Source organism: Ptiloglossa arizonensis, chromosome 4, assembly GCF_051014685.1.
Source record: "Ptiloglossa arizonensis isolate GNS036 chromosome 4, iyPtiAriz1_principal, whole genome shotgun sequence".
NCBI classification, from domain to species: domain Eukaryota; kingdom Metazoa; phylum Arthropoda; class Insecta; order Hymenoptera; family Colletidae; genus Ptiloglossa; species Ptiloglossa arizonensis.
Genome location: NC_135051.1, coordinates 17,541,150 through 17,563,177, shown reverse-complemented (window position 1 = coordinate 17,563,177; position 22,028 = coordinate 17,541,150). Strand labels below are relative to the sequence as shown.

The 22,028-nt window shown below is 42.6% G+C and overlaps 1 protein-coding gene across 3 annotated transcripts in view; it reads left to right on the top strand.

Moving 5' to 3' along the window:
- The window catches only part of LOC143145736 (protein Wnt-7b), a 174,194-nt gene that overhangs the window by 21,785 nt on the left and 130,381 nt on the right, over nt 1-22,028 (top strand). For 2 of the 3 annotated variants that reach the window (XM_076309413.1, XM_076309412.1), the window contains exon 1: nt 4,630-4,722. The exons of the other annotated variant lie outside the window; for it this stretch is intronic. In XM_076309413.1, coding sequence (XP_076165528.1) covers nt 4,646-4,722 — 77 coding nt within the window. In that variant the 5' untranslated portion in view covers nt 4,630-4,645. Of the gene's footprint in view, nt 1-4,629; nt 4,723-22,028 lie in introns of those variants that run through there. 3 annotated transcript variants of the gene reach the window in all.

Below are 22,028 nucleotides of genomic sequence, written 5' to 3'. Positions count from 1 at the left end.
CAAAAATAGTTTACTTTGTACAAACCCTTAGATCTCCCTAATCATACTTTACTTTACACAAATACTTAGATTCCACAACCCTAGTTTACTTTACACAACCACATAGATCCCCCCAACTATACTTTATCCAAATACTTAAATTCCACAACCCTGGTTCACATTACAAAAGCCCTTAAATCTCCCCAACCATAGTTTACTTTATCCAAATACTTAGATTCCACAACCCTGGTTCACTTTCCACAAACACATAGATCCCCCCAACCATAGTCTCCTTCCCACAAACACTTGGATCCCCCAACAATATTTTACTTCACACAAACGCTCAAGATCCCCCCAAACCATACTTTACTTTGCACAAACGCTTGGACGTCCCTCAAGCACAGTTCGCTCAACAGAAACGTTAATCCCCGCCCCCTAGATTTGGTTTCCCTAGACGCAAACTAAACCATCCCAGAAAACGAGCAACTCTCGTTGGAACAGTACCCATGCCATCCTCGAGATCTACTCGCAACGTCTAGGTGGAAAGTTGAATCTAAACACGCGTGAAACCGCCAGATCAATCGATCACCGGGTTCGAAAGATTCGGTGGTTCGCGATCGTGTACAGGGGGCTACCAACAACTATCCTCTCTCTCTGTTTATCTCTGTTTCGTTCTCTGTCGGACGTCTCTCGGTGGAACGTAGGCGCGAGAGACCGCAAAGAGGTAAGACGACACCGCGTAACGGGCGGAAACTGGAATACACTGGGGTAGGAGGGTACGGAGGGAGGAGAAACGGTCGGTGGATCCCGCGTACAGGCGACAGACACCGTTCAGACACGGTAGCAAGAGCGAAATTGACGCGCAACCGCGGGGATCCATGACGCCCGCGCCGGTTCCGGCGAATATAGAGATGTACCACGGCCGGCCGGTGGTTTCTCGGGGCATTGGGCAGCAGGTAACTCTGAAAACTAAAGCAAAGCGAGAGAGGGTACGAGGCGAAACGGCCGCGGAACGCGTTACGTCCGCGGTTAGAGTGAACGCGAGGGAAGGAGACCGCGAGAGAGGGACCCTGCAGGGAGGAGAAGAAAGTAAGAGAGAGCCCCGCGGAGAGGAGAGCCAAGAAACAGAGAAAGCCGGACGTGGCCTGGAGGAAGAAGAAAAGAACCGAAGAAGGTGGGAACCCGAGGGGGGGAGGTGGAGGAGGAGGAGGAGGTGGTGGAGGAGGAGGAGGAGGAGGAGGTGGAGGTGGAGGAGGTAGGAGGATGGGGACAAAAGGGGGGAAGGGAGCCAACGAGGGAGAAAGAGGGGAGGCGGACGGAAGAGCGAGAAAGAGAGCGAGACCGTGGCGAGGTAGGATCGTAGAGGTAACATCGTAGAGGCTGGGACCTGATCCCAAAGGTAGGAGGACTTGGGTTGGCGAGGCCAGTCCATCGCGGGCCCTCCTCTCGACCGAACGCGCTTTACTTTCTGCCCGCTCGTTCGAATTCCCATGTGCACGCGGTGTGTGTCCCGTCGGACTGCCCGTGCCGGCTAACCCCTACGTAGAGGTGCCAGTGCTGCACTCCTACCTTTTCCCGGTGACGGCGACGGTGACGGCCCCGGTCCCCCGCTGACGGTGCTGCTGGTAGTGGTGGTGGTGGTGGTGGTGGTGGTGGTGGTGGTGGTGGTGGTGGTGGTGGTGGTGGTGGTGGTTGGTAGTGGTGGTGGTGGTGGTGGTTGTCACTCCGGTGTCGCTGGTGGTCGTGGCCCCGTGGTGGTGGTCGCGTTACCTTGAACACCGCGCGCACACCTTGCACAGTTACCCTCTGCTCCAGTTCCGGCGCGCTCGTCGGGGGCCATCGTTCGTTCGCGTCGGGTTGCTCACACGTACCATCCTTCCGGGATACCAAGAATTTCACACGAAGAAAAATCTTTTCGGATAGATAGTACTGTATACGACCAGATCGTGGTCGATGTCTCGCTTCATGGATCGCGGATATTGACAATCGTATCGATAGGAAGAATACTACTGGGAGAAAAATCTTGTCACTCGGATAGGAAGAATTATATAGAATAGTTCTTGGGGAAGAATTCTATACAACGAGATCACGGTTGTACCGTGTCTCGATCGATGGATCATCAAAGTTGATAATAATATGGATAGGAAGAATCCTACAGGGAGAACAATCTTGTACGTGGGATAGAAAGAATCCTCTTTGGGAAGAATTCTATACAAGGAGATCACGGTTGTACTGTATCTCGCTCGTTGGATCACCAAACTTGATAATAAGATGGATAGGAAGAATCCTATTTAGAGAAAAATCTTGTACGTGGGATAGGAAGAATTCTCTACAATAAGATCACCAATCGATAGAAAGAATCCTCTTTGGAAAGAATTGTATACAACGAGATCACGGTTGTAGTCTCGCTCATTGAATCACCAAACTTGATAATAATATGAACAGGAAGAATCCTACTTGGAGAAAAGTCTTGTCCCTCGGATAGGAAGAATTCTATACAAGATCACCGATCGATGTCTCGATGTATGGGATCACCGTAGCTGACCGCTCCAGTTGTACATCGAGTGAATCTGTACACTCGTGCACCTGTCGGTACACGTGGTGTGCACGCAGGTAGAAATCGATGACGAAGTATTAATTAAAAGCAGCCGAGCGATAATCCGTGCGATGGTAGTAGGGGTTACGATCGTATGACACGGTGCGAAGGTGGTCTATCGCGAAGTCTGTCCGATGAAGTATCCGTTGGTCGTCGATCGGCCCTGAGAGCGCGATCGAAGGTATCCGTCCCAGGTCTGCGAGGGCAGAGAAGGAGGTCCCGGTCTCGTCGGCGAAGCGCGGTTTAAGGTGCACACGCGGCCATTCACGGGGGCCCCGCTCTCTCCCCCGGGGGCCAGCTGGCAACGTTCAGTCGGAAGCTGGCATACAAATTTCTTGGCAACCCGGGATAAAGCCGAACGGGTATACCACGGGCGCGCGGCGTTGGTCTGAATAAGCGCGAGGCGCGCGGACCAGCTACAAACGTTCGCAAAAAACTGACAAAAGGGAATAATAAAGCGAGCGGTGGGACAATAAGAACCGGTAGCGCGTCGACGCACGGGGGTATCCGGTGAAAAGGAATTCCTCTTCGTTAAGTTGGCTTCGACGAGTACGGGTGGTTGAAGGAAGAGGGTACCCGTCGCCGGGGTTCCCTCGATGGAAAGAGAGAAAAAAGAACGGTGCCGGCGCGTAGGAACGTTTACTTCTCGTGACTGCGAACCGGCGATCGATCACGCTCCCGCCCGTTGATCCACGAGGATCTCGACGCCGCGATCGCCGGACTTTTTCAACATCTCGCGGCCGCGCCGTATCGGCGATGATGAGCCGATCGATAAATCCTCGCCACGGAATCGTTAGCAACGGCCTCGCCGGGACAATAAGACAGGATCCTCGCGTGAGCAACGAACGCGATTCCCTGGCAATAATACGTCGCGTGAGTACCCGTATCTGACGATCGAACGGGAAGAAGAAGGCACCGTTCGTAAAACCTCAGTGTCTATATATACATATAAATACGTACATCTATACGTATACGTGTGTGTGCATCGATAATCGCGGTCGGCTCGGTTATCTTTTTAATTAGCGTCTATTTGCTAACGACCCGTCGGGCCCGTGAGCGCCGAGGAGAGACTCATCCCCGAGACGTTTGGGACAGTGTTCACCCGTCCTCGTCCTGAACGCGATCACGCGTCGCACCCCGGGCTCTGCTTTCCAGACATTCGTGACTTTTCGGTTCGGTAATCGTTTTCGAAGTCAGGTCCCACGGGTGTGGGACCGTAATCGATGCCAATTCACCAGGTTCGTTGAAACCGATCCCTCTGCCTCTCACTCTCTCACTCTTTCTCTCCTCGAGCGTGGAAATCACGAGCAACGAGGCACGTCGAGGAGGAAGAGGACTCGAATTAGCGAACGGTTTTTCGGCACGCGATGCGACCACTCGAGGCGGTGCTTCGACGGAACGTATAGACGCGTCAAACCGCGCGCTTCTTTGCGCTTAGTCACCGTTAAAGTGAACGAGAAGAGACACATACATACGCGTACACACAGGGGTGGGGATTTCGAGTATTTGGCGATCGCAAACACTCGGGTAGCACCGGTTAAGAACCGGGTGCAAACACTTTAACGAACGTTCGATTCGTTGTTTTCACTGTTTCACGTGCGGTTTTACTTTTAACGAGGGAGAGAGGGAGGAGCTTTAACGAGGCTCCTCGCGAAAGGTACCCGCTGTCGCACCAGCGATTCGCGTTTATAACGCGCGTGTACTGGGGGGCCCAGGGATACGTAATCGCCCTCGGGGAACCGGTCGATCGGCGCTCGAACGATCGAGGAGTCGGGAAACAATCGTGCCCGGTTGGTGATCCAGCGGAGGAGATCGACGCGCAGGAAACCACCGGGTGATTTCACGATACGGACAGAACCGTAGGACACACCGTGGTACACAGTGACGGGGAGAGATCTGTCCGATGGCGTACGAGCGACGCCACAGGACCGTGAAACGTATGTCGTGCCATTGAAACGACGGAACCACCGAACGCGCATCCGGTTCGGCCGACCGCGGAAGCGCGGAGCAGATCGTCCCGTCTACATCCGTTTTACGAATTCAATAAACAAGCGGATTGTGATGTAAGAGATGCGTCGTGGTGACATCGCGGCAACCGCGATAGCCCTTCTGATTCTTGGGCAGATCCAGGGACCACGGCAAACGAGGTAAGAGATTCTTTATTCGACGCGATACGTGTACACGTTACGGGGGACTTTTAACGTTTAAATTCAAGTATCTAGAAGTTGTTTCGTTGATTGTTATTTGTGATATTTTTTGCGAATAACAATTTACGTTGTTTCGTCAAATTATTTACTGGTAACAGTTTACGTTGTTTTGACAAATCATTTAGAAATAACGATTTACGTTATTTTGGCAAAGCATTTAAAAATAACAATTTACGTTGTTTTGTATAATTATTTGCAAGTGACAATTTACGTTGTTTCGTAACATTTTTTGCGAATAATTTACGTTGTTTCGTAAAATTATTTACAAATAATGTACGTTGTTTTGTCAAATCATTTTGAAATAACAATTTACGTTATTTTGGCAAAGCATTTAAAAATAACGATATACGTTGTTTGTCAAATCATTTAGAAATAACAATTTACGTTGTTTCGTAAAATTATTTACAAATAATTTACGTTCTTTCGTAAAATTATTTGTAAATAATTTATGGTGTTTTGTGAAATTATTTACAAATGAAAACAAACATGGTTTTATAAAATTATTCACAAGTAAGAATATACGTTATTCTGTAAAATTATTTACAAATAAAAATTCTATTCTAGATACTTTTTAATTTAGATACACGAGTGTTGAAAAATTTGTTAAATTGTGTCAAAAAGTGTTAGAATTTGTTGAAAGTATACGAATGCTTTCACGAATACTAGTTTATTTTTGGAAGAGATATATTTTCCACATAAATTGAGATTGTTGATTTATAGTGGAACCTTTGGAAATTTAAAAAGTTGCGAGCTTGAATAGATAAATTACTATAAGTATACCTGCACTTAATCTTTAATTGCCATACTTTACGCGTAATTATTTTATATACAGCATACTGCAAAAATATTGTATAAATTAATTTCGAAGGATTAGTTTATTTTTGTACAAATTGTACGAAATAAGCCAACAAAGTATCCAATAACCGTTATTAATCGTAATATCCAAGAAAGAAAAATACATTTTCACTAAAAAATTTGGAGCACGCTTTGATCTTTTTAGAAATGAAATTTTTTTTACTCGAAAATGATATAAGAAAAATTACACATTCAAAATATTCTATAAAAAAACCACATACGTTTACAAACTGTTCTCTCTCGAAAACATCGAGTTTGATCATTTTCGAGTTTGATCGATTCTGACAATCGACTACCTAGATCTTTTCACTTCCATACAATTTTAAAAACAATCACAATTTTCATCCGAAATTATATTTAAGTAATGCCCAATTAACCATAGATAAAATTTCCACTAAAAACTTCGCGCATATCGTGAAGATCGATGCTCGAAACTTTTGAGCAACATTGTACACACGATACCATTACATTGTATACCATTGTGAGTAATTGTACATTCGATCGATGCACGGATTGCATTGTTCGAACGACGTTGCGCCTCAAAGTTGCACGATAAGCGAAGGTTGCATATTTCATAAACATGCTCGAGAAGGTTTGTTTCGATGATCCAGCAATCGTGTCCCTCCACTTGAAAAAAAGAAACGAAAAAAAAAAAGACGAAACGTCCCACGATTCGAGAACCACCGTCAGTCACATTAGCATTTGTTGACAGCTCGTTCATTTGCATTCGGGTAATCGAAACCTACCCCCTGTCACACACTGTGTTCGGTCCCCCTGAGGTCACGATCGCAAGGGCACGGTTTAGAAAGGTTGCGACTTTATCGTCGTACCCCCAGGGTTCGTGTTACCCTCGTAACACGTACTTTTATCCCTTTAATGTCGAAGGGGTCGCGTAGATCTCTTATAAAGTAGCTTTCCATGTTGTCGGGTAACAATATTCACAAAGACGCGCCCCTTTTGTAAAAGAAGACGACCCGAATACGCCAGTAGGAAAAGAGAGCGACCGCCGGCACGCAACAGGGTTCAGCGAAGCGAGGCGATCGCGTTGGCCTCGAGGGATCCAAAAAGAAGGGACCACCTCGATCGAGATTTGGTTTCGTCGCAGAGACTCAATCGTTCGCACTTCACCGGTAGATTCGACCCGAGATAAGGATAAACGACCTATCCTCGAAGGCTGTTGTAAAAAATCGAGCGATTCGCTACAGGATTACGCTATACAGGGTTGTACGTTCCTCTCCATCGGTTTCGTGAGACGCCTCTCCCTGGACGTTATTTCGTGACGAAATTACTTCGTTCTTTTAAGATCAATTTTTACGGTTTTTTTGTTATCTTGTAAATTTTTAGTAAACGACCTAGAAAAGTTTAGTCCAAGTTAGTTTGGGTTATTGATTTTTATTATTTTGTAAGTTCTTTTAAACATTATTTAGCGGAGGATAAAGATGGGGGATTGCTAGAATTGGAAGAGTCTAGCCCAAGTTAGTTTGGGTTATTATTTTCTAAAATTGTTGTTATTTTATAAGTTCTTTTAAACATTATTTAGTGGAGGATAAAGATGGAGGATTGCTAGACCTGGAAGAGTCTAGCCCAAGTTAGTTTGAGTGTTTAATTTTCACCATTTTTGTTATTTTGTAAATTCTTTTAAAGATTATTTAACGGATAATAAAGATGGAGGATTGCTAGATCTAGAAGAGTCTATTCCAAGTTAATCTTGGTTATCAATTTCACACCATTTTTATTATTTTATAACTATTTTTTTAATTACTTAATATACGATGAAAATGAGATCCTAGATAGTCTAGGTAATTTTTAAAATAAACTTCCACCATTTTTGTTGTTTCAAAATTTTCTTTTGAAAATAATTTTACTTAATTACTAAATTTTTATTAATTAAATGCAACCTTTGATATGATCAAGAGAGTTTATCTCTGTAAAAATTTGAAAGATCTCTAAAGAAGTTACAACTGTTTGTGTTAAACATAAAAGAACATTATTCTACTATACTCCAGAAAAAATGTTTCCACAGTCCTCGATTGGAATTTAATTAATTTCCTTCGAAGAATGGATTACAAAATAATTACGAACGATATTGTTATTCATCGTTCAGAGTTGTGGTTACCATACAGAGACGGTTTAACGCGATAACTGCACGATGGTAGACCGAGGGGTTTCATCGAAGGAAGAATGCACCGCGAAACGTGCATATAAGGGTCCTGCATCGCGTCGACACGTGCTGGAAGCCCGTCACACCTTGTCAAACTTCCATAGCCGTGCAATGAAATTCGATGCACGGGCCAATGTTCTTGCGTATGATAAATTTAGACAGCTCCTTGAAAATCGTGCAGTAAATTACGTCCTCCTTCAGTGCATCCCTTTGATGTTTACACGTGTTCGATACCGAGCGCGTGTATGTTAACGCGGTAGCATTTTCAAAGGATCATAAATCAAGATTTTAGCATTTGTTCAAACACTCTATTTTCCAAACAACAATTTCGTTAGAATCGAACGGAGTTTTTAACGGAGTTGAAACAGAAGTCGTTGAAAATCAAAATGTACAATCGATGCAAATTTTGTTCGTTTTGTTAAACACTTGACAGACTTGTTTGTAGTAATTTTATCGTTATTTTTGTGACACGTGGCTCTTGATTTACATTTTTAAACTTAATCGAGATATCAAACTTTGTGTACACATTTTCTTACCGATACACTTTTTTAGAAAAGTTCTCAGAAATTTTCGGAAATTTAATTTTCACCATTTTTATTATTTTGTAAGTTCTTTTCTATAACAAGAAAACCATCATTTCTATAACAAGAATACCATCATTTCTATAACAAGTGTCTCTATTTTAGATTTTTATTTTCAATTCTAATCGAGATTTTGAACTTTGCATAAACATCTGCATATTTGTGAATTTTCTTTTAAAAGCTTCTCAAATATGTTCGAAACTCCACTATTATTTTTATAACACCTGGCTCTAGATTTTCATTCTCATTCCAAATCGAGATTTCGAACTTTGCGTAAACACCTGCATATTTGTAAATTTTCTTATAAAAGTTTCTCAAATGTGTTCAAAGATCCACTATTATTTCTATAACACATAGCTCTAGATTTTCATTCTCAATCCAAACCGAGATTTCAAATATTTCCACACATATCAACCGTTTCTCTTTTCACATATCTTCTCATAGAAACTAAGAAGAATAGAAGCATAGAAACTAACCATCGCGAACAACTCCGAAACTCGAATCTCAAAAAGTACGTGAAAAATTCACCATCGAAATTTCCCACCTCGATTCGTTAATACACTCCCAAACTATTCTAAACGCGCTTCGATCTCGTTGCGGAACGGTGCATGAAAACAATCGAGAAAAAACAAATCTGAACAATTTCTCCGACATAAATTTCCCGTCATCTCGTATCTTATCGCGTTGTCCAAGTTTACGTTCAATAACCGTCTAGTTGGTGGCTCGCGAACGTTGTCGAAATATTTTGCAATATCGCGTTTCCATTAGACCACAGGTGCCGATCGACGGTGACGTATCGGTTTGAAATCGGCACTTTGAGACGCGGTAGCCGTGTGTTTCACCGATTTATCATCGCCGCAATTGGGTCACGATAGAGAAACACACGAGTTTTCTTGTTTATTTTTTCTTTTCTTTTTTTTTTTTTTTTTTACGCGTGTTTTCGCGCGACAAACGACCAAGCTCGAGAACCGGCTCCGAAACTCCCGCGTTGACTCGCGGCTCGATTATTGCCGCGCGGTGCTATTAAATTATTAAGGGAGATAATTATCATTAACTCTGACAGCTGGCTACGAACGGGGATGAAATACTGTCATTGTAATTTCGCGCCCGCTTACGTAATGGCGGGGAATCGGTCAGTATCCACCGTTGGAGAACGACGTGGACGAGGCTCTAATTACCGATCGCTGTTAAAATGAAATTTTTACGTAACCCATTCGGCCGCGATGCGCGATTCGAGTTTAATTATTTCGCGTACGTTGCGTTACGTGACCGCGCGAACGAGATTTTTAAGAGGTACTCGTTACCGGCTTCGTTAACCGCGCGTCAACGTGTGTTACTGTCAGCCAACGTGGCGTGTTTCTTGTCAGATTCAATTTTTTCCTCCATTCGATACCTTTTTTTTTTCTCTCTCTCTGTCTTCAATTTTGTTCCTCTTTTTCGTAATCTCGCGGATCGTAATCGATTCGGCGCGAGAGGGAACGTTCGGTGCACGTATCGGTCGTTGTCAAGATTTAGGCGACATCGTTTCAGGAATCTTGATTTTGTTTGTTCATCGTCGCGGTACGACGGCGTCCGTTCATCCGCAGATACGCTCTAACAAGATGTTACATATGCTCGGGAAGTGTCGGCGTGTCCATCGATTCATCATCGATCGACACTGTCGACCGTGTCCGGGCCACGACGTGTCCACGATCGGGAACGCGATACGAAAATAAACCGCCATTTTCGTTCCCCGTGGACGTGTTACGTCTTTCGGTTCCGATCTTCTCAACGGTGCTATTTAGCGAAGAATCGAACACCACCGATCATTATTTTTCTCATGTGTTTTTTTTTTTTTCTTTTTGACAGCCACGCTTGCAACCTGGTAACAAGATTTATTTTATGCAAATAATTGCTACTATTTATTTCTTCCACCAAGTGTTGTTTAGCGAAGAATCGAACACCACCGATCGTTTTTTCTTTCTTTTTGTTTTTGTTTTTGCCAGCCACGCTTGCAACCTGGTCGCGACAAGGCTTATTTTATGCAAATAATTGCTACTATTTATTTTTTCCACCAAGTGTTATTTAGCGAATAATCGAACACCATTAATCGTTTTTCTAATGTCTTGTTGTTTTCTTTTTCTTTTTTCTTTCTTTTTGACAGCCACACTTGCAACCCGGTCGCGACAAGACTTATTTTATGCAAATAATTGCTACTATTTATTTTTTCCACCAAGTGTTATTTAGCGAAGAATCGAACACCACCGATCGTTTTTTTCTTTCTTTTTTTTTTCTTTTTGCCAGCCACGCTTGCAACCTGGTCGCGAAAAGATTTATTTTATGCAAATAATTGCTACTATTTATTTTTACGGTCACGTTAACCGTGATCGAATACGCCCATTTCTCTCGTATCGTACCATTTTTGACGATAACGTGCAGCCCGCAAACGCGACAAGGTTTATTTTCTCCGAAAAATAGCTACTATTTATTTACTTCGTTACACTCTGTAACGAAATACCATGATCATTTCTCGCGTGTTTTCTTGTTTTCGTCGACAACTCGCAACCTGGTCGCGACAAGGTTTATTCTATATGAAAAATGGCTAATTATTTTTTCTCTTATTCTCTACAACGAAATACCACGATCGTACTTCTCGTATTTTCCTATTTTTCTTCACAACCTAGTTAAAACTTATTTCATACAAAAAGTCACTATTATTTACATACTCCGACATTCTTCATAATGGTATACTGTCTATCTCGTATTTTTTAATTTTCGTCGACAATTTGCAACCTAGACAAAATTTATTCTATATGAAAAATGGCTAATTATTTTTTCTCTTATTCTCTACAACGAAATACCACGATCGTACTTCTCGTATTTTCCTATTTTTTTTCACAACCTAATTAAAACTTATTTCATACAAAAAGTCACTATTATTTATATTTTCCGACATTCTTCATCATAGTATACTGTCTATCTCGTATCTTTCTATTTTCATCGACAATTTGCAACCTAGACAAAATTTATTCCACTCAAATATTTACTACCATTTATTTTTTCCTTTATGATTTATAATCGAATCCAACAATTCGAATTCAACATTCTCCGCATATTTTGTCATTTTCGTCGACAACTCGTAACCCAGACGAGATTTATCAATGCAAAAAAAAAGAAAGAAAAACTATTTCTCACCGTTCAACTTCGAACTACTAATATTCCTTTCCAATATTTCGCATTTAACGATGTAATTTACCATAGTATCGGCGGTCCGTACGGGTTCTAGCCGATTAATCAGCTTCACGAAAGATTAACGTTGCACATTACCCAATACTTATTGCATCGTCTTTCAGCGCGTTCGGTGCACGCTCGAAACATCTTTGTCCGGTAACATTTCGAGCGTGAACTTCCATCCATCGTCGCGTTTCGTTTCTTCTTGGGCATTGTACAACCTCGAATCAATTTCGTTTTACAAACCGAATGACACAAAGGAAGCGTTTCAGGCTCACGGTGAATTCCTTTGGCATTCTTGGGTCACAATGTCCAACGATTACCAGCGTTACGGACCCACCGTAAACCCTTCGAATTAACGATGGGGCCAGAGACGAAGAATTCGAGAAATAATAGCTATACCGTGCTCGTGGCGATCGATCATAATCCACCGCGGTTCGAGGGCCCATTAATAAGGATCCAAATTGACCGAAACGCGGGGTAGTTAACGAAACCGTGGACATCGATCTAAATTATGATTATCGACCGGATGGTGTGCGCGCGAGGTGATGCGCCAGTGGAAAAATCATTCATCCGTTCCGTGAACGTGTCTCGTCTGGAACGATCGTGTGTACATTTTTCTGTAATCGATGAACGCGTGCAACTCTTTAAAGAATCTTGGTTTTGTGAACCGTGGGGATCTTCAGGTACCGCGAAACGGTTCGACAAGGTGTACGGATGTACAGTGTTCCATGGATGTGGAGTATGCGACCAGATCGCTGGGGGATTGTTGAAACGTGTCTGTTAATGTGTTCGAGAGGAATATTTGGTTTGAAAAATTGATGGGGTTGGAGACAGAGACCTTGAATCATTCTTTTAGAAAAGGAGATCGATTTTTGTATGGAATTTTTAGTAGGAGAATTTTCGAAAAGAGCGTTTCATGGATGAGATTTTCTGTGGGATAGTAAATTGTGGATCGATTTTTTTGCAAAACAATTTTTGAAAAAGAGCGTTCCATGGATGTGAGTTTTTTTGAAAGATATTGTGGATCGATTTTTTAGCAGAACAATTTTCGAAAAAGATGAGCGTCCTATGGATGTAATTTTCTGTAAAAAAAAATAAATTGTGGATCGATTTTTTAGTAGAAAAATTTTCTAAAAGAGACGAGCGTTCTGTGGATATGATTTTTTACAAAAAAAAATTGTGCATCGATTCTTTAACAGAATTTTCGAAAAAGGCGAGCGTTCCATGGATGATTTTTTACAAAAGAAATTATGAATCGAGTTTTTAGCAAAAAAATTTTCCAAATTTTGATCTACCACGACTAGAAAAATTAATGTTTTCAACAAGAATCGGTGTCCAGGATTTGCACTCCTCGAAAGTACATAATCACAAATCTATTTATAATCGTTCTTCACTATCTCTCAAAAAATACTTCCATTACAGTACTTCCATACTCCCAAATATTCATCACAAATCAATTCACGATCCACGTAACGTTCGTTAATATCCCTTAAAAAAGTACTCACATTCACAATCCCCCCTAAATATTCTTTACTATCTCTCAAAAATTACTTTCTTCCCATATTCACGCTTCCGAATCACACAAACCTATTCACAATCCCCTCCCCTAAATATTCTTTACCATCTCTCAAAAATCACTTTCTTCCCATATTCACGCTTCCGAATCACACAAACCTATTCACAATCCCACTACCCTCCCTAAATATTCTTTACTATCTCTTAAAAAATACTTCTATTACAGTACTTCCATACTCCCAAATATTCATCACAAATCAATTCACGATCCACGTAACGTTCGTTAATATCCCTTAAAAAGTACTCACATTCACAATCCCCCCTAAATATTCTTTACTATCTCTCAAAAATTACTTTCTTCCCATATTCACGCTTCCGAATCACACAAACCTATCCACAATCCCCTCCCCTAAATATTCTTTACCATCTCTCAAAAATCACTTTCTTCCCATATTCACGCTTCCGAATCACACAAACCTATTCACAATCCCACTACCCTCCCTAAATATTCTTTACTATCTCTTAAAAAATACTTCTATTACAGTACTTCCACACTCCCAAATATTCATCACAAATCAATTCACGATCCACGTAACGTTCGTTAATATCCCTTAAAAAGTACTCACATTCACAATCCCCCCTAAATATTCTTTACTATCTCTCAAAAATTACTTTCTTCCCATATCCACGCTTCTGAATCACACAAACCTATTCACAATCCCCTCCCCTAAATATTCTTTACCATCTCTCAAAAATTACTTTCTTCCTATATTCACACTTCCAAATCTCACAAACCTATTCACAATCCCACTACCCTCCCTAAATGTTCTTTACCATCTCTTAAAAAGTACTCCGTTCTCGTCCACGCTTCCAAATATCACCGTGCTATTTATAATCCCACGTTCGTTGGAAATATTATTAAATCGTTTCGAGATATTAAGAAATTTCGTCCCGCATGAATGAAGGGTGGCGAGAAAGGGGAAGCAATAAAAATATTTCGGTTCTTTATTGAACGAGCCCGGTTAAAGTGTTTCGAGGACCTCTTCCGTATCTCATTTGCCTCGCAAACGTCGCGAGGGGCATCTTAGACCATCCGTGTGGAATAATCGCTTAATTAGCGGCGTGCTCTCGAAGATTTTTATCGCGCGTGGAGCTTCGAATTTCGGGCGGTATACGTGAAGTACGACGCGAAAGTTTTCTGCGGGGCAGGTTTACTGTTTCATGAACGACCGCACGACCACAGAGGAAGGATGTGCCCCCATGGTGTTTCCACCGTATCGGCTCTTCGAAAGAAAACGAGAAATTAATCCACGGGAACATACGAGGCGGTATTACTCACACGCATCGTACTTTCTCCGTCTTGTAATCAATATTTATGCGATCGATGTGAATGGGATTAATTAAGATTCAAATGAAAATTCCCCGTGGTTGCCGCGCACCGAAAAAGGGACGAGGCTTAATCAAGCCGCGTATTTATTAAACCCGGTGACGCTTAAAACTCGCGCGACGGTTATAACTGTTGCCCCGTGACAAATTATCGGAAAACGAACACGCGAAACTTTTTCCTTATTTATAACGAGTAATGCTCGTTCTAATTATAACTGTAACCCGACTCGCCAGCGATTATAATTTATAAACGAACGGGAGACGAATATCATCATCGGTGAATTACTTCTGATAATTATACGGGTAACGTCCCGTGATAAACAATTCCCGTCGAATTTACACGGGCCCTTTTTGGAAAATATTACCGAGTCACGCGTGTACGAATTCGTTGAATTGATAATCTTCGTTGACACTTTTGGTGGGTTATTCGAAAACGTTAATTATCAGGTACGTGTTATTGTTCAGTTAGGAGATTGTTCTTGTGTTCGTTGATACGAGTTTTGTTTCTGGATTGTTTATGTTTTGTGTAGACGAGAACATCGAGAGTGGATTGTTTACGTATAGGGACACGAGATGGTAATTTTGAAGAATTTTTGTAAATCGGTGTGAAAATATCTGCACGGAATTTTGAATAAATAATTATCGTTAGGTTAGAATTAAGTAACTCGAATTTATCCGATTAGTTGTAATTTATATCGCATCAGATGTAGAATTTATATCGAATGGATTTGTAGCGTAACGTAATAGTTTTTGTTCAAAATTACTTCTCAAATATGGTATAAAAATTTGTTACATTCGTTCTGGAACACCCTGTACACAAGTTAGATCACTCGCCTCGATCGACTCAATTTTGTTCATGACCAACAGACGAAATGATAATCTTGCGTTGTTAATAATTCGATTTCGAGACACCTTCGTTTCTCGTAACATTAAACGGTAATTATTGTTTCGAAAGAACGTGAAATTATTTCCACGTCGATACGATACAAATTGTTGAAAATTACCAGCTCGTGTCTCTGCACACGTGAAACAGGCGTGCCTCTATTGGTCGCATCCACCGAATACTGACAAGGTTGTTGCTAATGCTAACAGCAACTTCCCTGATTGTTATCAATTGCTCGCGTGTATCAGGTTTACCGGCTAAATATACACACGACGTTTCTCTCTTATCGCTATAAAATATAAACAGCACGGGAACTGACTCGTCTCGACGAGCACAAGAATAATCTCCTCACCCAACAACAACACGTATCTCTATTTCCATTCGTGTCACGAGAAAAAAAAAAAAGAAAAAGAAAAAACAAATCGACCCACGGTGCACGTAACACATTTTCCTCGTACCTTCGAAAAATTTCATCGTCTTCGTTCTGAAACACCCCGTAGAATTAACGGTTGTCAACGATTTCCAAACGGACCGAGGAAACGTGTGAAGCGTAGACAAGGTCTTCACTAAAACAAGAAACCTACCGTAGAAAAATAAAAGAAGAAAAGAAAGAAAAAGAAAGAAAAATACACTTGCTGTTTCCCCGAAGCCATTACTTTCTCCTATAGATGAAACAAGTTTCCTTCGTAGAAGAACTTCAAGCACCCCAAGTATTTCTCAAACGCAAATAAGACGTTCAGAACTCACCTCGAAGCTTGCGTAATTTTCTCCGTCGTTTGTGTCCCCCTTTCCCCCTATTCGTGCCCTTTCGGGAATTAAAAACTGTTCACGAATGATCGAGTCGCGCGATAAAGATCACCTCGGTCGTTCAAGTCGCTAAAATTTCCAAAATTGAGAGAACCACGCGCTCGCGAACGAGCACGTAACGAGCGCGTACAGCGGCGACAAACGATCCCTCGATGATTCTCGCTAATGAGTCCGCGGCAAAGGGAACAGGGGGGACACCAACGCCGCTGGACACCAAGGAAAGCTTTACGACCGTGATACTTTTCATTCCAGGTCCCCTCCAGTCCCCCTCCTGCCCCCCACAGTACCCTCGGTAGCGTTCCAACCGGGCCGTCCTTTCGCAAAATTTCCGCGCGGGAGAATCGGCCGATCGCCGCGGCTCGTCCCCCTCGTCCCCCCTCTCTCAATAAGCGTCCGCCATAGACGATGAAGACACGAACTCTACTACCGAACCGAAGTCACTGAATGGTATTACTACTCTTCGCGGCAGGAGGGCCGAGCCGGGCTTACTTTACACCGTCGGATCCTAATTTAACGCCGGTCCCTCACCGACCACCGCGACATCGAATCGACCTCTCGTTCGAGCCTTGTTCCGCTACGATGCACCCTGATCCCTTCTTTCGGGAATACGAGGAGGAGACGATTCGAAAAGTAGGCCGTTGCGAGAGCAGCGTTGAGTGGTGGCAGTGTTTTTATTATTTTTTTTTTTTTTTGGAATTTGTAACGAGGCGACGCGTGTACTGGAGGGAGATGGAAAGAATGCTTCTAGTGGAGAAATTTGATTTTAATGTGTTCTTGAAGAGTGGATCTTGAATGATAGGTGATGAGATGGAGATACTGGAGGGAGATGGAAAGAATGCTTCTAGTGGACAACTTCGATTTTAAGGTGTTCTTGAAGAGTGGTTAGGTGTAGATCTCGAATGATAGGTGATGAGATGAAGATACTGGAGGGAGATGGAAAGAATGCTTCTAGTGGACAACTTCTATTTTAATGTGTTTTTGAAGAGTGGTAGGGTGTGGATCTCTAATGATAGATGATGAAATGGAGAGAGTTGCGATCAGATGGAGATACTGGAGAGAATTGAAAAGAATGCTTCTGGTGGAGAACTTCTATTTTAATGTGTTTTTGAAGAGTGGTAGGGTGTGGATCTCTAATGTTAGATGATGAAATGGAGAGAGCTGCGATTAGATGGAGATACTGGAGAGAATTCAAAAGAATGCTTCTGGTGGACAACTTCTATTTTAACGTGTTCTTGAAGAATGGTAGAGTGTAGATCTCTAATTATAGGCAATAAGATGGAGATACTGGAGAGAATTGAAAAGAATGCTTCTAGTGGATAACTTCGATTTTAATGTGTTTTTGTCATGTGGTAGGGTATAGGTCTCTAATTATAGGTGATAAAATTGAGAGAGCTGCGATAAGATGGAGATACTGGAGAAAGCTGAAAAGAATACTTCTAGTGGACAACTTCGATTTTAATGTGTTTTTGTCAGGTGGTAGGGTATAGGTCTCTAATGATAGGTGATAAGTTGCATACGTGCATCGAAACACATGTACTGGAGAAAGCTACAAAGAATGCACTTGACGAGGGAACAATCCCAAGTAGACAATTTCGATTGTAACATGCTTTTACAGAATGATAGTGTATGAGTTCCTAATGATAAGTAGCGTAGTATTAGGTATAGTTACTCTATTTTAAAGATACAAATGATTTAAATTGCAAATAAAAACTAACGAAAGAAATATCTCGCTCTGTAAAAATTTGTTCATCTTTTATCCGTTGTTTGGATAAATTTTTCGTTATTATCCATTGGTGAGAAATTTTTATCTCTGAGGTATCTGTTTTATCTCGATACGAAGGAATATTTAACGAGTAACCGATCGTGTAAGAAAAATGTCGTTACGAATGTTACTCGATACGAAGGAGGTGAAAACATGATTTATACTATATATAATGTATAAATACTTCGTCTCGAACAGTTTCTTCAAGAACATAGTTTTGATATCTTCGGTACCTTGTGAGACATTCCATCGTATCGAGATACAACACACCCTCGTAGATAAAAGTTTTACCCATCTCTGGAAATACACATATAGAGTGATGTAAAGGCGAGACTCGGCCTGTCTACTATAAAATCTAACTTACATGCTAGAACGCGGATAAATAAAACAGAATTAACATTAATAATAGGTGTATAACGAAAGAAAGGAAAGATAAAAAAATAGACACGTTGTAGGAAATTTCATTGGAAGGATTCACGAAGAGATAAATACGCGAAGATTAAGTTAGAATAAAGAGGGTTCTGGATAATTGGTCGCTTCTTTAGACGAAGACAGAGCGGGGAACGAAAGAATATAATCGGGTAAAAGATCGAAGATACCGAGGTGCGGTGTATGAGAAAGAACCATAGAACTTTGAGACGTGAAATATAGGGTACAGAAGAATGTACACGAACAAAATTTCCTTATCGCGTAAGAAGTGGTCCAAATCGCACGATACATGGCACAACTGTTACCAACCTCGTGTTCAGGAACGAAGACAAGATCTATCGAACAAAAATGTTACGGATGAGTTCAACAACTTATCGAAAGAGTGTTGTTTGGACAATCAATAAATTACTCGACTGTCAATTTTTCCGCGTATTGCTCAAAAAACATATATTGCCGAAGCCAGTAGCGCAACCAGAGGGGGGCATGGGAGTTTGCCACCTTATGAAAGAATAAAAAAATGTTCTCACTTTTTTATACCTTTATAGAAACATCGATGTCGATATTCGCGAAATTCTGAATATACTGGCCTAGATATTACATAGAAGTAATTGTATATATTTATAGATCGGTATACAACAATGTTTCCCTCCTTTAAAAATTCTGGCTACGCCATTGGTTGGAGAATACTGTCACACATTCGTGAAAACATCGATATTCACAGAATCCTCAGTATACTCCGACTTAATTATTACAAAAAGATAATTATCCGCATTTATAGAAAAAGAATAGTCCCTCCTTTAAAAATTCTGGTTACGCCATTGGCTGGAGGTTCGATACTTTCACACATTCGTGAAAACATCGATATTCACAGAATCCTCAGTATACTCCAATTTAGATATTACAAGAAGATAATTATTCGCATTTATGAAAAAGAATAGCCCCCCTTTGAAAATGTTGGTTACGCCATTGGCTGGAGGTTCGATACTTTCACACATTTGTGAAAACATCGAAATTCACGGAATCCTCAATATACTCCGATTTAGTTATTACAAAAAGATAATTATTCGCATTTATAGAAAAAGAATAGTCCCTCCTTTAAAAATTCTGGTTACGCCATTGGTTGGAGGTTCGATACTTTCACACATTTGTGAAAACATCGATATTCACGGAATCCTCAGTATACTCCAATTTAGATATTACAAAAAGATAACGTATTTATAAAAAAGAATAGTGTCCCTTTTGAAAAAATTTTGGTTACGCCATTGGTTGGAGAATACTGTCACACATTCGCGAAAACATCGATATCCACGGAATCCTCAATGTACTCCTACTGGTACATTATCCGTGTTTATGAAACAGAATAGTACCCCGTTCGAAAATTCTGTCCGCGCCACTGTCTGGGGGGTTCGATCCCCCCTTCCACGTTCCGTGTATAACTCGCTGGCTACGAAACACGCGGGGCACCGGTGCCTACATAAACGAGCCGCGCATATATCTCGGTGCTCGAAGTCGCGAATCATCGAATAAAATGGTCGCGACGCTGTATAAGAACAAAGCCCGCGCGGCGGCCTCGCGAGGGACCTCGAGGTCCTTGAGGTGTTCCAAAGAGTATATTGAATTCCGCGTGTCGTCGCCGTAACCGCCGCCGCGGTCTCCGGCAAAGTCCCCGCAGTGGACGTCGCGCCGCGCACAAAAACCGACACGCCGGGATCCCCATGGTATCCGTGGAACTGGAGGATACGAAAAGGGGAAGGGAAAGGGCGGCGACCACGCGATGCGGACGGGCAAAGAAGGGGAGAGAAACCGGCGAAAAAAGCTTCGGCGAAGATCCAATTAAAATAACCAGTGGTCAGGAGACGTCGCCCGAAAGAAGTATAATGAGAGGAGGAGAGCAAAGGACGAAGCAGGAGGGAAAATGCTTGGCTTGGCGGGGGAGGGGGCGAACTGGGTAGAAGGAGAGAGAGGGAGAGAGAGAGAGCACAAAGGGCGAAACGAATCGCGGTCGTCGAATAAAGGAACCCTTTTCGAGACGGAGAGGAAGAGACAGGGCACAAAGCGCCATTAAAATATCTCTAAGTGCCTCGGGAGCTGCACCGCGGGCCCCCGGGGGCATGAAAGATGCCGGGGTAAGCCCGCGTTTTCGCGATTCAAATTGAGCAAACGCTGCAGAAGAAGCTGCACCGTGGACCACGGAACAGCCCTGTTCCACGTTTCTCGAGTGGGCCGCTACGGACATCGGTGATCTCGACGTGCTCGTGATCCCTATTCGAGGACGACTGGCTGGCTACGTGGAACCAGGGCGTCGTTTTTATACGGGCGGTTCGTTCGGCACCGTCGATGGGATCTCGGTGCTCGCGTTTATGAATCCGGCGCATGAATGTCCTGCCCGTTCACGTTTGTTCCCAAGGTATAAAGGACAGCGCCGGATCTACGCGCGGACGAATCTAGACGGTTCGGGTACCATGTATCGTGGAATGTTTATTTATTCGGTTTGTCGTTGAGCTAAGCGGTCCTCCGGGGGGCGCTCGATGTTCCGTGAATCGTAGAAATTGTTTATTCTTTGGATTGTTGACCTACTCCTTGGAACGCTTGAAGGTTTTATTAATTGTAGAAATTGTTTATTCTTTTTATTATTGACCTAGGCTTTAGGACACTAGAAGTTCTATAAATTGTAGAAATTGTTTATGCTTTCGATTATTGACCTAAGCTTTGAAACACTTGAAATTTCATAAATGATAGAAATTGTTTATTATTTTTATTCTCTCCACTGGAGGGTGTACCCTAACAACGTAGTGGGAGTATCCTAACAACGCAGTGGGAGTATCCTAACAACGCAGTGGGCGTACCCTAACAACGCAGTGGGTGTACCCTAACAACGCAGTGGGTATACCTTAACGACGTGGTGGGGGCAGTCCTCCAGTGGCCCCGAGCGTCCAACTTATGCGGCTCGGACCCGACTAAGCAAACATACAAGTAATTTACGCTCCGTTAACCCCTATTTTGACACCGGATCGCGTTTTCTCATCCCGGGAACTCCCCCTCGGGATTACTCGATCTACCACCGGTTTCGATCGTTGTTAATTCCTTTTTCTGTAAATCTCCCCCGATAAATATCACCGATCGTCGCACGGTCTCGACGAAAAAGGAACAATCCGACGCTTCCACGCGTACCGTTCGCCTCAAGGCGAACGACTCTTCGGCAACACTGTTTCTCAGTGTCCCACGAGCCACGCGTTCGAAAGCGTATCGGTGTGCGACGCGAAGCGATTAAACGCGAATCATCGCGTTCGCTCGGCTGGCGTTATAAGCGCGGACAAGAACTTGTAAGCAATTTACGGTCCCGTATCTGAGGATCATCGTCGCCGAACGCCGGGTGCCGCGATTCCACCCCGTTCGCGCGATCATGATCTATGTCTTTATTAGTCGGCCGTTGCGTGTGGACGTTAACGAATGGAGACTGCGTCGACGTGACGATTCGCGAGTTATTGCGTCCGAGAGATTCATGGCGGCGAGGCGGAACCGGATAAGATAGACGCCGACAGTTTGTACAGTTATTGAACGAGAAGAGATACGTGACGACAGTTTGAAGTTAGGTGTCTCAGATCTGATTTTATCATCGGACAATTCCCTCCGTCTTCGATTTTCTTCGATACT